This window comes from Sorghum bicolor, chromosome 1, assembly GCF_000003195.3.
Source record: "Sorghum bicolor cultivar BTx623 chromosome 1, Sorghum_bicolor_NCBIv3, whole genome shotgun sequence".
NCBI lineage: Eukaryota > Viridiplantae > Streptophyta > Magnoliopsida > Poales > Poaceae > Sorghum > Sorghum bicolor.
This window is the reverse complement of record NC_012870.2, coordinates 7,410,631-7,427,690: the sequence shown is the minus strand read 5'-3', so window position 1 is coordinate 7,427,690 and position 17,060 is coordinate 7,410,631. Positions and strand designations below refer to the sequence as shown.

General features: G+C 46.1%; 2 protein-coding genes across 2 annotated transcripts; both read left to right on the top strand.

Annotated features, from left to right (window-relative positions):
* LOC8085967 (polynucleotide 3'-phosphatase ZDP) lies at positions 403-2,029 on the top strand. Its single transcript, XM_002466444.2, has 3 exons — positions 403-481; positions 613-729; positions 1,655-2,029. Exons 1-3 carry the CDS (start codon positions 458-460, stop codon positions 1,784-1,786), a joined length of 273 nt encoding a protein of 90 aa, XP_002466489.1. The 5' UTR covers positions 403-457; the 3' UTR covers positions 1,787-2,029.
* On the top strand, positions 14,794-16,070 carry LOC8060497. Its single transcript, XM_021462491.1, has one exon. It carries the CDS (start codon positions 15,084-15,086, stop codon positions 15,585-15,587), a length of 504 nt encoding a protein of 167 aa, XP_021318166.1. The 5' UTR covers positions 14,794-15,083; the 3' UTR covers positions 15,588-16,070.

Here is a 17,060-nt window from a genome sequence, read left to right as displayed (position 1 = left end):
CTGGAATGGTTCCTCATCATGTGGTAGCTGAAATGTCTGGTTTTCTCTAAACTAATAGTGCTAGAAATGGCCGGTAATTGTTTGGTTTGTAGGCTTGTAGTTTGCGTGGAAGGCGTTAAATGGTTAATGAGTTGGCGACCTGTTTTATAAACTGTCTATAAGCATCTCTTTGGAAAATATTGACACGAGACCAACATAGAGTTTAGCAATGAAATGTATTATGCTTGAAATTTTGATGACCTTTATCATAATGATTACAAGCCCTCTTATGGCTTGTTGTTGTGATGTTCTCTCTAGTTGATGATTTCTTACATGTGAAGTTTCTGATTCGGAATACTTCCTGACCGCTGTTGCTACAATAAGAACTTGGTTGATATTTTCAACCTACTGCTTGTGCAGGATTGGTGCAGACCAATGGTCTTTACACTATAAATCAATTCCAGAAAAATTGCAAAGAATGTACAATGATGGTTACAAGCTGGTTAGTAGGTTTCTTTTCACCAGTTCTTTTAAATCCTTGTGTTTTTATGTTCTGACATATATATCTTAATTAATGTAGCTAATTATGCATTGGTTTGATTTCAATGGCTTTATACTATATGTTGTTTTTAGGTCATACTCACTAATGAGTCAAACATTGAGCGCCATAAGAACAAGCGGCAGCAAGCTGTTGACTCCAAAGTTGGTCGCCTTGATAACTTTATTGAATGTGTTAAGGCCCCCATTCAGGTATGCTGTAAACTTGTTTTCTGTATCTCAAATCTACCAGCCATTCAAATAAAAAAGGAACAAAGAAATATTTCTGTTATTTTGGTTCCTGATAACTGAAACGGGCATTACCCTATATCTTAAACCACTTGATCTTATTTACAGTCATTTTGTGGCTGCTGTGCTGTGCAGTACTAACTATTTTTGAAAAGGTGCCATAGAAAGGAAGTTGTAAATTTTTTCCCTATGTTTAGGAAACCAAATTAAGTTTTAAACTCACACTTGTGAAATCGCATTGTATGAATCTAAATTAACCAAAATAACTTAGTCAACTAAGATTATGAAAAGCAGTACCGGCAAACAAGATTGTTGCAGCTCACCTTAATGCCAAATGTAATTTTGGTCTGCTATTTTTTAAGATGCACAAACATAGAACCTGGAATATCTGTTTTTTCTCTCTCTGTGATACTATACTCAGAATCATGAAACTTGTGCTCCGGATACACCATTCCAGTTTGTGGAAAAACATAGGTCTAGTACATTTTATTAGAATGTCACTACAAGAGGAGTGGGCATAGCGCTGATACTTGAGTTGCTGAGGTATCTGGTTTAGCTTATTTGGACCAAAAAAGCACTGATCTTCATTATCATCTGGGGTTCCTGTTATGCTCTTTTTATTTTGTTGGTCCCTACCTCCACCACCAAAACGAAGACTCTGCTCCAGGACTCACGGTCCCCATAGCCAGAGTTTGCTCAAATAGAACTTAAGTTTGCCTTTTCAGGTTGGGTCATGCTCTTTTAGGCCTTGAAGTTGATCCCTAAACCAAGGGGGTCCCCTCCATTCCCTCCCAACCCCTTTGGTTTGGGGATGAAATGAACAAGGCTCTGCGTGTTCAAGAAGAAAAGGTAGTTCTATATAATTGATTAATTTGATTTGCACCTGCAGGTTTTCATTGCTTGTGGTTTAGGGAAAGGAAAAGATATTCCAGATGATCCATACCACAAACCAAATCCTGGAATGTGGTGGTTGATGGCTCAGCATTTCAATTCTGGAATCGAAATTGACATGGATCAGTAATCACCTATTCTCAGTTTTTTTTTCAGACTTTAAGAACCTCGCCCTTTGGCAGAGTCATAAATCCACTCTTGGACTAACAGTTTGAAAAAAACTGCACCTCTCTTTGAATGAAACTACGCATGTTAGTAGCTTGAATCGGCTGGAAACCTGGAACCACTCACCTGTCTCACAACCTTAAAAGTAGTTTCCATGCAGGATAAAGGCTAACATGATAGTTGATTGCAATGGTGTGCACATAAAAAAATATACAAGTTCCATTTCTTAAATTTATTAAGTATGTTATTTTGGCATGGTTTGAATGTGTCTGCAGAGTGCAGCACATATGCTTGGAAGTATGATGATGTATATAAAGACTTATAACCTGCAAATTATCACGATGCTCTGTACATGGGATACTTGAAAGGTATCTGTTGATGTGCTGCCCTGTTTAACCTTTTTCCACAGTTAGTAGGTGCAGTTGTCTGTGCTGTGTCTTTTATATGGACTGTGGATCTAGATGTTGAACTTTTGTTTCTTGAGGTACTTTTAGCATACCATGGCATCCAACCACAAACCAACTTTCTTCCTTAACATCTAGACATCTGTACTTTTATAGAAATCTAATTAGAAAAAAAAGTTCAGTTCCCTGTTGAGTCATAATAAAGTTCACATTTTTTGTTTAGCACTCCACATGGGCCATGTAGCATATGGCTGATAACAAGATCATGCAAGTCTGGATATTTGTCCTTATCTGGTATCTCTGCTGAAATAACTCGATCATATGCATCTGGGGTGGTCAACTTACTCCCTGATTTCATAATCAACAATAAATGCTCATGTGGCAGACCCCTTTTTTGGAACTCAGTAACATGAACATATGCAGCGACTTCACCAAAATACTTCCTCTTGATGAGTAGATCTTTAAGATCCCGCAATTTTGCCCTGTACACTCTCGCAACCAGCTCCGGCCTATCTTGTGGGTCCTGGCCTGGTTCCAGATTGCTTGTTATCTCTTCCCAGTATGGATTGCATGTCATTGTGATGAAGTAATCAGGCTTGCCAAATCGCTGCACAATAGCCATAGCATTAAGAAATCTTTGTTGCATGTCTCAATCGCATCCTGGGAATGATCTTGGCAACACAATTCTCTTTCCAACCTTAGAACCTTGCGTCTCACCAACAGAGATAACATCAACCAGTCCCTACAATAATAGATTTTAGCACTTTTTTTAGCTTTATGCAATTCAAATGTTGCCAAGGTAATAAAAATATTTATGAACAGTAGAACATGATTGGTTACCTCGTATAATTCCGCACGTATAAGTTTTTGATTATCAGGATTAGAGTACCAATCTAGTCTCATAGACTCAATTTTTATATACATATCCACAGCCCACTGGAAAAGACGCCCTCTGAATAATAAAATGTTGAAAATTTCCCGTCTAATTTGCAACTTGAAACAGTAGTATTCTCGTGCAGTGACATATCTAGAAGACTGTTCTGCAGCTGCACCCAGCACGTCCCCTTCTTGTACGTCATTGTCTCCTTCTTGCACTTGATTCTCCGCTGCAAGTTAGTTAAAACATTAGAGATCACGGGCGACTGGACTCCAGTATATATATCATTGAATCAGGTAGTACAAGTATATATATATCATTATGAGTTAATACCATGATTATTAGTAGATGCCGGTGTTGAAGCTGGTGGAGCGTCTGGACTTCCACTGTACAGACTCCCACTGTACGGCATAAACTTGTTCCATCCTGTTTCTCCTCGTGGGTTATATAAAGGATAAGCTAAGGGGTCATAACAACCATGCCATGCTCGGATATATTGTGGACGACGATCAGATTTCCCATATACTATCACACTTCTATCAAAACTTCTTTGTGGATCGTTCCCTTCCATCCAGATAGCAGCAACTTGGGATGTCGTTGGGGCATTGTACCTTCTTTGGTCAGGTGTGACATTTGTATTGAGTTCGATCCGGTACTCATCCAAATTTGGAAAATCCCTATTTCTCCTAAAAGTACTCACATATGGGTTATCTTGCAATATTGCAAGGATAGTCCGTATGAGGTTTACATTAAGATCAGGGGATCTTTTGACCCTATGTGATAAGGCCCCATCTTCTGTATCATAAAAGTATAACTGTAGATGTCGAGCACTGTCATCACCTGCCACAAGATGGTCAAGACGGTGGTACAACCTGCCCTGAACTCGAAATGTGTAAACACCAGACCCTGCTAGACTTTTTACACTATCGTCAGTGGTGACCCCTAGACTTGCAAACGCAAAATGTGAGTTGATATAACGTATATGTTTCTTGAAATACTTTGCATCACTGTGCACTTGGCTTGTGAACAACCTCTTTAGCTATGAAGGAACATCTGGTATATGTATCTATACTTTGCCCTTTCTACAACAAAACCCGGGTGTCTCATATTGAAACCTAATCGCACCACAATAACTGCAGTCAGGGACATTTCTCAATTTATGTCGTTCTGGTAGGTTTTGGTAGATGTAGTCATATGGATCATCATGTGGCTGAACATTCGCAGCCTTTCCCTCTGGAAGCACGCGATATGACTCATAGCGTTGACCTTGTGCATGTCGCTGAATGAATCTGTCATCATCGTCTAAGTTTTCTTTGTGCAATCTATGTCCATCTTCCATGTCATCTTCATCACCATCCCAACCACCATTTATTGGTTCAAATAGTTCACGGTCAAATTCTTCTTCATCGGAGTGGACATGTACATGGTTCCTGTGTTGCGCGGGTAATTGTCCTTCTGCATAAACACATTTAATATTACCAAAAAAATATTAAAAAACATAGTATAGGAAAACAGAGTGTCCTTGATGTGCAGACCTGTCTCAGCTGTAATAGGTGGTTCCCTACGTGTAGGAACATAATTATTTTTTGTGTAACCAATCTGTAGGCTCCTCAGAGTCATCAATTTGCACTATTGTCGATAATCTAGTTCCCAAATTCGCACTTGCGGTTGTGGACGGTTGAACAATTACTCCACCACTGTCTTGGTTGGCAATGCTCGTGGTTTTATTATTTTGCAACTCAGCCTTTTTTCGTGCTCGATATTGACGTTGGTACTCAGCAGCTTTCCTTCTCTTTTCTTGTAACTCTTCGTTGGTCAACTCAACTTTTCTCTTTCGATGTTGGTTATTTCTTGTGTCCATCACTGTGTTAGCAGTACCTGCATATCCACTTCTGTGAGGCTAGTCATCAATGGGATGAGATATGCCACATGAAGTGATGGTAATTGATAGTTACCGTTGTTCAAAGGTAGTCTACTTTCTATCGTGGCTCCTGTGAGCAGTCCACCGTAGCTATGATTCCCATCTGTAGTTGGCTCGGTATTTGCCTCGTTCGTAATAAATGGTGAATTTTGGTCTATCCCAAAATGCTGATTACCTGCATAAATTGTTGCAATAATATTTAAATGGAGTGACATTTCGTATAAATTGTTCCATTAATATATATATATTATATTAAAATAGTGTAACATCTCGTATTTCTTTTCTAGTATAATAATTCATGTCATGTATGCGATATTTACCAACAGCCGTAGATTCTGAATTTCCGAACATGGTTGTTGTGTCGTTGCTAGTATCGTTATGATCCCTATATGCATGTGGTTGGATATTTTCCTTGTCCAAACAAAGTGCAGAGTTCTGAGATTCGGCATTCTTCCTTTGTCTATATTGACGCGAGTATTCACGTTGTTTCCTTCTCATCTCCTCCTTTCGTTCGTCGGACATCTCGGCTCGACGAGCCCGTTGCCGCAAGTTCCGTTCTTCCCTCGTCCGTCGGGCATCATCTATAGAGAGAGATAGGAAATAAATAGACACCCACAAATACTATAAATGTACCCTATTTGGCATCATACCTGCGTCGTTAGTGATGTCACTTAGTGCACTGGGCGTATCTCGGACTGTCGACATTGAGTAGGTGAGGAGGCAACACCTTTTGATTTTTGAAAGGATCGCGGTTGTCCAGAGAAACAAATAATAACGCAGGCATAATTTAGTAGAGAGATAAACAAAAATTAAAGCAGGTAGAGTCAATTTTTTCGAAATCTGTAATTTCAGTAGTAGAAGTATAATATATATTTTTTTTGCAGTGGTAGAAGAAGCACAAGGAAGTCACAAGTGGACCTGGTTCTTCACGAGGCGTTCAGAGACCAAGGAGGTCGACGGTGATGACGAAGCCGACGTGATGCAGTCGATGCATTCAATTCCCAAGCGCAGCGATCGTGGGAAGAATGAGGCGGATCGCGCGACGTAGCCGACCTATCTGCGGCACCATCCCGACGATGGTCCCCCACGGCTGGGCGTCAGTTGTGGTAGATGTAGGTGATCGCTGGAAGACGGAGATGGATCGTGGGACTTAGCCGACGTAGCTGCGGCACCAGCCTGAGACGGTCTTCCACGTCTGGGATCGGGCAAAAATGGAGGTTGCGCCCTTCCTGTACGGCCGGGATCGGCAAGCTGCGGCACCAGCCGGACACGGTCCTCCACGGCCGGGATCGGCGACGCGGCAATCCACTTCCACGGCCGGGATCGGTACGGCTCCTCCACGGCTTCCACGGCCGGGATCGGCGACGCGGTGCTCCACTTCCACAGCCGGCACGGCGGTATCGGCGACGCGGTGCTCCACTTCCACGGCCGGGATCGGTACGGCCGAGATCGGTTTTCTGAGATACGATACGGAGATTGGGAGGTTTTCACGGGGAGGGGTTTTTGCGATACGGAGATGACGATGACGCGAGGCGATGCGTGAGGGCGGAGTGAGGCGGGGTTGTAAGGGTGTCATCATACTTTTAATCTGGGCCGTCTAATCTGTAGGACATATGCTGTGAATCGTTGATGTGGCAAGTGGGATTTGGCTGGAGAAGATTTCAATTATAGTAGAGATTAATATTTAATTAGGTATAACGAATGACTGGGCTTGCGGGGGGCCACTGCCCCCTGGTTCCGCCACTGCGTCTCGCGGCATGCTTTGGTGCAGACAAGGTTAACTGCGCGTGGCCACCATCCTCTCGGACGGCCTCGATGGCGCGAAGGAGCAAGGCGTCACAGCCGTGAAGGAGAGGATACGCGCATCGTGGTTGTGGTCGCGCATATCTTTGTGTGCATCAACGTGATTTTTCCTGAGTCCTAAAAGATTAGAAGATAAGATTAGGAGTTGTTGGAGATATGTTTTTTCGATTTTGCTAAATCACATGATTATGCACTAATATTTTTTTTAGTTTCAATTTCATCAAAACTAATATTGTTTTACTTGATAGAGAGAACATTGTTGCAATGCAGAGCATATACTACATGAATCAAGTGAGAGGCTGTGGCCATTAACACCTCCATATCGCCTATTTTGGATTTGGCTAAAAGTTATAGCATTTTAAGATAGTATATAGGAGTATTAAATTAAATACTGATAGCTCAATAAAGAGCTACGTAATCTACAAAATTCGTGATTGTGTTAACTAATAACAACAACATCGGAGTCTCACAACCATGATCTTCCCCTAGCTGGAAGCCTGAAATAGCCAACACCCACAGACAGTAGTGCATACATATAATAAAAGTTCAGAACACCTTATACCAACAAAACTATTGAAACAAATCCAGAGCAGAACAAAAATTGCAAAAGGAGGAAAAACAATCCCGTTCCCATGATAGGTAGGGGCGTCCGATTTAAAGCGGGTCCAGTGTATCCACGATCCATCTGCCTGTACAGTGCATCCCCATCAGGTCGGACCAACCAGACTGATCATTGGGCAATGTTCAGTGCACTGTGCGAGTGGATCCCATCCAGGATCTCTCTGCTCTCGCCGTCTCACGGGGTGATAGGGACACTGCTGTTTAGGCCTTGAATAGTTTTGAAATTTTTTTAGTTTTCGATATTGTAGCATTTTTATTTTTATTTGATAATTATTATTCAATCATGGACTAACTAGATTCAAAAAATCATCTAGCGTTTTACATACAAATTGTATAATTAGTTTTTATTTTCGTCTATATTTAATGCTCTAGTGCTGCAAGATTCGATGTGACGGAGAATCTTAAAAATTTTTGGTTTTTTGGGTGAACTAAACAAAGCCTTAGTTCTAAAAAAATTTATAAAAAATTTTAGATTCCCTATTGCATCGAATCTTTCAACACATGTATAGAATATTAAATATAAATTAAAATAATAATTAATTACACAGTTTGCTTATAATTTGTAAGACGAATTTTTTGAGTTTAGTTGATCTATGATTGAACAATGTTTATCAAATATAAATAAAAATACTACCATATCGATTTTAAAAAATGAACTAAACAAGGCCCCTCGCGAGCCACAAGCAAAGTGTCCATTCATAAGCTAGGGCCTTGTTTAGTTCACCTCAAAATCCAAAAACTTTTCAAGATTTTCTGTCACATCGAATCTTGCGGCACATGCATAGAGCACTAAATATAAACGAAAATAAAAACTAATTGCACAGTTTACCTGTAAATCATGAGATGAATCTTTTAAGCCTAGTTACTCCATGATTAGACAATATTTGTCAAATAAAAATGAAAGTGCTACAGTTACGAAAACCAAAATGTTTTCGAAACTAAACAAGGCCTAGGTCCCAATGACGCGGTTGACCAAACCCATTTTGAAAATCAGGCGGGGACAAAGAGATAGCGTGAGGCTTTGATGCCTTGTCAGTTGTGACTTGTGAGAGGGTGCATTTCCTGTGTGCAGTTCTTTTCTCTGTTTTTTTTTGTGTGTGAAACTGTGAAAGATTCCTGTATGGTGTTCTCACGGACAGGAGACAGGGGATGGTGCGGTACGCGCGCGTGCATTTCAGGCTTTTTTTTTATAACATCCATTGCAGGCTTGTGTCTAGCAGATGCTCCAGCCTCCGGGATCGATGAAGGAATGCAGGCGTGGGTGACAGAAGGTAGCGCCAGTGTGCAAGTGCAGTTCCACGTGAAGTTTTTGTTAGGCCTTGTTTAAGTTTCTAAAAAATTTTGCAAAATTTTTCAGATTCCCGTTCACATCGAATCTTTAGACACATGCATAAAGTATTAAATATAGACAAAAATAAAAACTAATTACACAGTTTGGTCGAAATTGACGAGACGAATCTTTTGAGCCTAGTTAGTACATGATTGGACAATATTTGTCAAATACAAAGGAAAAAGCTACAGTGTCGATTTTGCAAAATATTTTAGAACTAAACAAGGCCTTAGCTTGACCTTAGCAGCTAAATCTGTCAGCCACTCAATAGTGTTTATCTCTCATAACAACTCAATAGTGTTTATCTCTCATAATAAATTAGCCAACAGTACCTTCTACCATAACTTATCAATCAAACGAACAAGACGGGTCAAGCAGCCAGCCCGTTTTGAATCTCGCTTGCGGTGGATGCACAGCCGCTGGTTGCAGTCGAAGCCGGAGGCATCCGCCATCCGGGCAGGTGAACCCACCTGCACGATCTCGCCCGCAAGGTCGACGTGTAGACCACAAATTAGAGGAGAAAGGGCATTATTGGCAGTGAATGTAAGTATGTAGCAAATAGTGTTTTTTAATCAACAAAACTAATTATGGTCAAATGTCATTTTAGCTCATTCTCCTCTCTCTCTCTCTCTCTCTCTCTCTCTCTCTCTCTGATTTTGGATTGTGAGAAGTAATTTGTAGATCATGGATTGTGAAAGCTGAGGGTCAAAAGGTGAACAAACAAATCCTGGCAGGGAGATGATTGTTGATCTAGACAAGCTGAATTATGGAATATAGAATCTTTTATAGAAAAAAATGTTTGCTTGTTAGTTTCAACTTTAAATTGTAAAAGATAAACCCACAACCCAAAATTGAAATGTTTGTAGACCATCCACAACACCAAACAAGCGAATCAAACACGGACAGGGTTTGTTTGATCCTTAGTACTAATAGGTAGTCTGTGTCTGTCAAATTTATCAAGAATGGATCAGGTAGATAGTGTTAACAGGCCACCTTTTCACCTAGATCTATTAGCATTGACTAGTGAGATAAATGTTGCCATTATAGTTATTACTAAAATTTAGCATGCTACTTTCTCCATTATGAAATGTAGTGTTTCATCTTGAATTCAGTGTACTCTAGATATTTTAAGATATATTAAGAGAAAATATAAAAACACATATATCCTTACTCAATTTACTAATCAGTTTAATTACTGCTTGTACAGATGTTGTCATCCACGCGTTTAAAGGGGATTGTTTGATAAATAACAAGGAATATACAATAACTTTTTTTCGTGAATCATGGTACAAAAACAATATATGTGCACGCTGTACACTTATGATTATTATACACTCCCTCTATCCATGAAAGCTTCAATTCTTAGAGTTATTAAGTCAAAATTTTTAAACTTTGACCAAATTTCTAGAAAAAACGCTAAGATTTACAGTATCAAATTAGTACCATTAGATTTATCATAAAATATATTTTTATAAGATACTTATTTTATGTCATAGATATTGATACTCTTTTCTATAAAAATAATCAAACTTTAAAAAATTTGACTGGAACGGATTATAGGAATTGAAGCTTTTAGGGACGAATGGAGTACAAAAGACTAAGCCGTCGGATTTTGAAATTGTTGAAATCACTTAGGCATCTCGGTATCAATGGATGTCTCATCTGTCACCAAAAGAATATCATCATTATATTCTAGAATAAATACAAAATATACTAAAGAACAACCTAAAGGCTCAGTTCGCAACAATACACTATCTATCAAGATTGTGCGCATATTTAATATTCTCCCATTTTTTTTACTTGGATAAATTTGTAAACGTTTTTTTACACTAGTATTTGAGAAAGAAAACAAGGATAAAAATATGGCCTACCTGGACAGGGCCGCAGGGTTGACAGGAGGGCGGGCGCCAGTGTGCAATGCATTTGGCTGCGGCTGTAGCCCTCCACCTCGCCGTGCGTCCTCGCCGAACAGCTCGCCCGTTTTTGTTTTGGATTTGTCGGCGGCAGTTGGACCTCTACCAGCCATTTTGTGAGGTTCTTATTAGCCTTATCCTCTGCACCCGGCGTGGAATTTTCGTGCAGGGGAGAAGAACGGGAACGGAAAAGCCGAACGGTGAGATGATGAGCACCTGATGTGTGTCTTGGTTGGTGGATCGAGGATGAACACAGATGCGTTAGGATAATAAGCTATCAATCAACAAGCTTTCAGGGTGTGATGATACATTGGGCAGCATAACACATATCTACCCCAGGCCTCAGCTCAATGTTCTTGTTCCGACGACAGACAGAGCTGGGGACGGTCACTCACACGTACGCTCGGCTGGACGGCTGGTGTCACGAGCTCACACACACCGCAAACGGGACGGTACACGATGCTGGTTGGTTGCCGAGCGGGACGTGCCAACGCTGGCATTGCTTATTCGGACGGAACCGTGCACGGTGCGACAGAAACCTAACACAGCTCCACCATTCTAATCCAGCGGTGGTGTGCAGTGCAGCGTAGCCGTAGCGGCTAGCGGTGACCACCACTGTCTGCGCACCCGCTGGAACAGGAGTCGTCGTGCCGTTTCGTTCCTGGCCCACTACTACATCGATCGAGCGGAGCCGGAGCGGCGGGGCTCCAATCACCAACTTGTCGTCGAGATAGTTGGGTTCGACGATGGCTTGAATAGTCAGAGAAGACACAGGAGGAATAACAATCAGGACGGACACGGAAAGATGGCCTTTAACTCGGGTCACTTCCGTCTTGAAGTGCAGGCCTCCCCTTTTGCCTTTTTTCCTTCCTCGACTCGATTCGACGTCCGATGCCGATGCGGCCCGGCAATGCTCCAATTCCCAGCACTTTACGTGTAGCTAGCTGTATTGCCATTCGGCTCAAAACCGCAGCCAGCGCGCGCGACGAATCCGTCGAATCGGGCTCGAGATGGATGAGAGAGCATCCAAGAGCTGCTTCATTCATCAGACAACGACTGACGACCCCGGCCCCGGGCTGACTGACAGTGGCCTCTCTTTCGCATCGCATCAGAATAACCGAATAATAACCAATCCGATCTTTGTTAAATCTGCACGGCTGGCCCTGAACCAACCGTTCCCAACTCAACTCACGTAAGTACTACTACAACTCGTAACCTTTTTCACGTTTTATCTTATCCAGCAGCTCTGACCTCCGAGCCTCTGATCGATCTGACAGCGCGTTCGTGACAGGTTTTATCAACAAGGGAATGCCGTTCCGATTCCCCCATCGACCGAACCAACCAACCAACCCAACCGAGCTGGGCAGCTGGTTACCGTCGTCGTCGAGGCGGCGCACATGACATGAGCGCGCGAGCTTGGCTCCGGCAGCGCTGCCCCTCCGGTGTCGGGCCGTCCGCGAGCAGCCACGCGCTGGCGCTAGATTCTGCCTGCGCGCAACGAACAGCCGGAACCTTTTCTTCTGAAATGTTTCAGTTCAGACGTGTTGGATTAGGGATAGTTTAATCGTAACATGAGCAGACAAAATGTGGTTGTTTGCGATAATCTAATGTCTAATGGGGGGTGTCGTCTGACCGCAAGCCTGGCACGGGCTCGGCAGATGCATGTCCGGTGACCGATCGATCGGGTGCAGCGCACCGAGCTGTGTTGTACTAGCTAGAGTAGTGTACGGCTGATTGATTTATTCTGAGCAGATGGCCAAATGGGCTCGTGAATCTCATCTGTCTGCTTAAACTAACCCCGGGGTGTCAGAACCCAGGACACCAGTAATGTGCTACTCCGGTCTCCTCCAGCGGAGCGTGACATTGTAAACGTTGATTGCCAGTTGGGTGTCCAGTGTTGTTGGAGGACGAATTTACTAGCAGTCCGTATATGAATCTATGATCCATCCTGCAACTGCAACCCCTGCGTCCTGCCTGGTGGGTTTTAGACAGTGAGGCCTTGTTTAGTTCACCCTGAAAACCAAAAATTGGTTTTTCAAGATTCCCCGTCACATCGAATCTTGTGGCACATGCATGAAATATTAAATATAGACGAAAATAAAAACTAATTACACAGTTTAGCTGTAAATCACGAGACGAATCTTTTGATCCTAGTTAGTCCATGATTGGATAATATATGTCACAAACAAACGAAAGTGCTACAGTACCGAAAAGTTTTCACTTTTCGGAACTAGACAAGGCGTGAACTAAACAATGCTATGGTACACTGCAACCGATTTTACTCCTACAGTCCTACTCGCCACGAGACAGGGATCGATCGAGCAATGCAATGAATTCATGGGCACTGTTTGGAATTGACCTTTCTTTAACAATGGGTAGGGCCAAGAATTCGTCCGGGCATCGGCGATGGGCGATGGCCGATGGTCGATGGAGATGCATCTCTCTCCGGCTCATGATTGGGTTGGGGGATCTGATCTGCCGATGTTAATGCTTGGATCCGCACGGACGCAACGACGAAGAACACACTCACAAACTCCATTCATTCCGGCAGAGGCCACACTGCCAATGATCAGCAGGTATGGGCGTGTCCGGATAGCTCGAGCTCGACCTCCAGCGAGCTGCGAGCGTTTACTTCTCCTCCTCTCTGGTCCCGGACTCCCGGTGCATTATTGTTTCTGGGACTTGCATTGGGTGGGTGGGTGGGTCGACCTGCCAGAGACTCGGCTGTCTCGGGAATGAATTTATTTTCTGTGGTGTCCACGCGCGCGTGGGCGCCGCGCGGGCTCCAGCATGGGCGGGGCGTGGCGCGGGGGCGACGGGACCGTCCAGCTAAGCTGCGTGTAGTACGTGTCACGCCGTGGCGTCATGAAGGCGACAGCGTCCGAGCGGGGATCAACACAAGTCCACCGCAACTGCATGCAGATGGATTCGCAGCTGCAGCTGCAGCAGGCGCGCCAGCGCAGGGGAGGGCGGTACAGTACTGTGGAGCTCTGACAATGGCGCGAGCCCATGAGCTGTCGGAGGAATCCAATGCCGACGAACTGGAAAATCGGACGCCGATTGAACAATGTTTTTTTTTTGGTAGAGGTCGTCAATCAAGCATTTGTAACCGGTGCGTATGGCACTCGTTTAATAAAACTAGAATAAAATAGCTTGCGGACATATACAGATGTCGTGGCTCTTTCTTTTTTTTTTCCCTTGCGAAGATATGTCGTGGCTCTTGGAGGCCGTAGTCTGAATGTCGTGGCGAGGGCGAGCCGATGCGATATTTTTAGTGAAGCTGCGTTTTCGCGGCTCATGTGAATCGCGATCGCCTTTGCTATCGCAGCGTATCCAGAAAGACCCCGCATGTCGCTACGGCGAAAACGGCGCGAAGCTGCCGTGTTTGGCGGTTCCTCGGGGCGATTCGTGACCCTGCGCGCTCGCGGCCCCTCTTCCCGCACAAGGCATGCAGCAATGATCAGCTCCGTCTCCTGGTCCTCTGGATGTTTCTTCCTCGCCGTTTCCTCGTCGGAGTGCTCCGGCAAATTATAGGTTAACAAAAGCGCCGTTTTCCGCCAAAAGATCGATCGCTAATCGCCACGCATGCTCAGCTAGCACATGTGATGGATTTGCTTAATTTTCTTCTCAGTTAACTCCGTGGCATGGTTGGTGCATTCCTTTCTTCCTTTCGTTACTCTCTGTCTCTGTCACGCCTCACTCTATCATACACAGTACCAATACTTCAATGTTTAGACTTTACAAAACCGGGCCGTCCGCTGATCCTGAACTGGTAATGCGTAGCAAAACCACACGGCCACTGGCAGGTTGGCCCCCAACGATGCCATGCAAGCAGATCGCCAGCAGCGCCAGGCGCCAGGTAACGCGACACGGTGGCTAGCCAAGTCGATCGCAGCGCGTGCGTTCCGAACGGACGGACGGGGGGGCCTACGCTGCGGCGGTCGCACTGCTCGTACAGTGACGGCCTGACGGGCGGGCGCACACAGCATTTACGCGCGCGTACTGCAGAGCCCCGCATGCAAGCTGTCCTCAACAACCTCCAGGTTGGCATCCTCTCTCTCTCTCGATAGCCTCGCGCGCTCCTTTTTCCCTCGCTGCTCCTCTTCACCGCACTACCCGACGCGTCCACCTCGGCTATATATACGCGCGCGCACCGGACGCCGCCTCGCTACTCGACTCAACCAGTCGTCCTCGTCCAGTCCACCACCAGCCAGCCAGCCAGCAGCTCGCCGTCGCCGGCCGCCTCCCTCCTGCACTGGTCGCCGCTCGAGCTAGCCGGCTGTTGTAGCAAGAGCAACTGGATTCTATTCCTTCGGTCCGTGAACGCGCCGCAGGAGCAGCAGCACACACACTAGACACATTCTCAGATTCGTTCTACAGTACAGTAGCACAAATGGGAGCCTGCAACTCGTGCGAGGCCACGGCGGTGGCGGCGGCGCCGGGGTCGACGGCGGCGGAGGCGAGGGTGGTGCTCGCGGACGGCGCGCTGCGGCGGTTCCCGGGCGGCACGCGGGCGTCGCAGGCCGTGAAGGCGGCCGCCGGCACGGCCGCGGCCGCGGCCTCGTGGTTCCTGTGCAGCGCGGACGGGCTGGAGCTCGGCGGCGCCGTGGCGGCGGTGGGGTCGGAGGAGGCGCTGCAGCCCGGGCAGCTGTACTTCGTGCTCCCTGCGGCGATGCGGCGCAGGCCGCTGCAGGCGGAGGAGATGGCCGCGCTCGCCATCCGCGCCAGCGCCGCGCTGGTCGGCGACCACGACGGCCCGCTCGTGTTCCCGGAGGCCGCCGCCGCAGCCGCCGGCAACGGCAACGGCGCGCGGTCCGGCAAGGCGTGCCGGAGGTCGAGGAGGGGCCGCAGCCGCGGCAGGGACTTCGTGCCGGACCTCGGCGCCATTGCCGAGTAACCGTCGTCGGCCAGCTAGGTAGGAGAACGACCTAACGGGCAGCCCGCGGCGACAAGAAAATGAAAAAGAAAAAACATCCATCCATCTGTAGCTACGCGTAAAACTGATCTACTGGAGGCTTTGACTAATGCTAGTGTAGTGTAGCCGTGTAGGAAAAGAAATGCAGTTCAGCTTGCATCTGGCTGGTGTCCCGTGTAACCGTGTACGGAGTAGAATACGCGACAGGGTGTACGTGTAGATACGAGCGTCCCCATGTGCCAACAGCCGAGCATGCACCGTGATCCAAGGGCCGGCCTGCAGACGCAGACGCCCAGGACCCGGTTGTGTGTCTGACTCCCGGGGCCCGCATTGAGATGTGCTGAGCTGTTCGGTATGCCAATCAGCCAATGTGGCGATCGATCCAATGAACGACAAGCGAGTCAACGACTCGAATTTGCCAAGTTGATGCAGATTTTGCTACGCGAAAAATGCGATTGTCTTGTACTGTATGTAATCTTTCGTATTTCCTCTTCCAGTCGGCTGTATATGTAGAAGGCGTACGTAGAGTAGTAGTATACTAGTACCTGTATATGGCCTGGTTTGGGGTGGTCGGCTCGGGGAAGCAACGTGCCCAATTGGGTACGAGGAGGACAAGGACACGGGCTTGGAGAGGCCGCGTCCTTTCCCTTTCCCATCATGGCATCGTCAGATTAACGCATAACGCCCCCATCTCTCTCGGCCACTTGGCTTGCCGGCCCTCGCCGCTTGTTGGCCACTGGCCACTGCCGGCCGGCCGGCAGCCCGGCCCGGCGGCCCCGGCCATCACCGATCAGGCGCGCGCACACAGACGTGACGCGTCGGGTCCCGCGGCGAGCGCGCCTGGCCGCCCCAGACGTCGTACGGAGTAGGAGTATGTGCGTGGAGCAGCACTTGACAGATGACCGATCGAGTGGGTAAACCAGCCGGGGGATAGAAAGGCTTTGCTGTAGATGAGCAGCTGAGCACAACGGATGAGAAGCACGGCGGATTAAGCGGGCACCCTGAATTGATTCGCGATTCCGCCGGCGCGGCCGTCGTAGTGCGCACCACATCGGTTACACGTCCGGATTGGATGTCGTCCTCTCGTCGGCGGGCGAAACACAAGTTCGGCGCTCGGTTCTGTTTTTGTCTGTGGGGATTGGGGAATATGTGCATTCCATTTCCACGGCTCCAAACGCTGCACTTCGTGATTCCGAGGGAACTTGAGGAAGCGGAATGTCCTACGGGGAGAGTGCCAACATGGCTCCTGTCCATTGTCTTATAAGTCTGTATCATTTTTTAGCCAGCAATGTTTTATCTTATAATAAATTAACGAATAATACTTTTTAGTCATGACTTTTCAGACCAACGAACAAGCTCAGGTGGAGGTGATGGGGCAAAATACGATCGCAGATTCCAAGGCTTAGCCATTCAGATCAGACAAGTGCAGAGCTAATGTTCCTAGGGGCGGGTCTA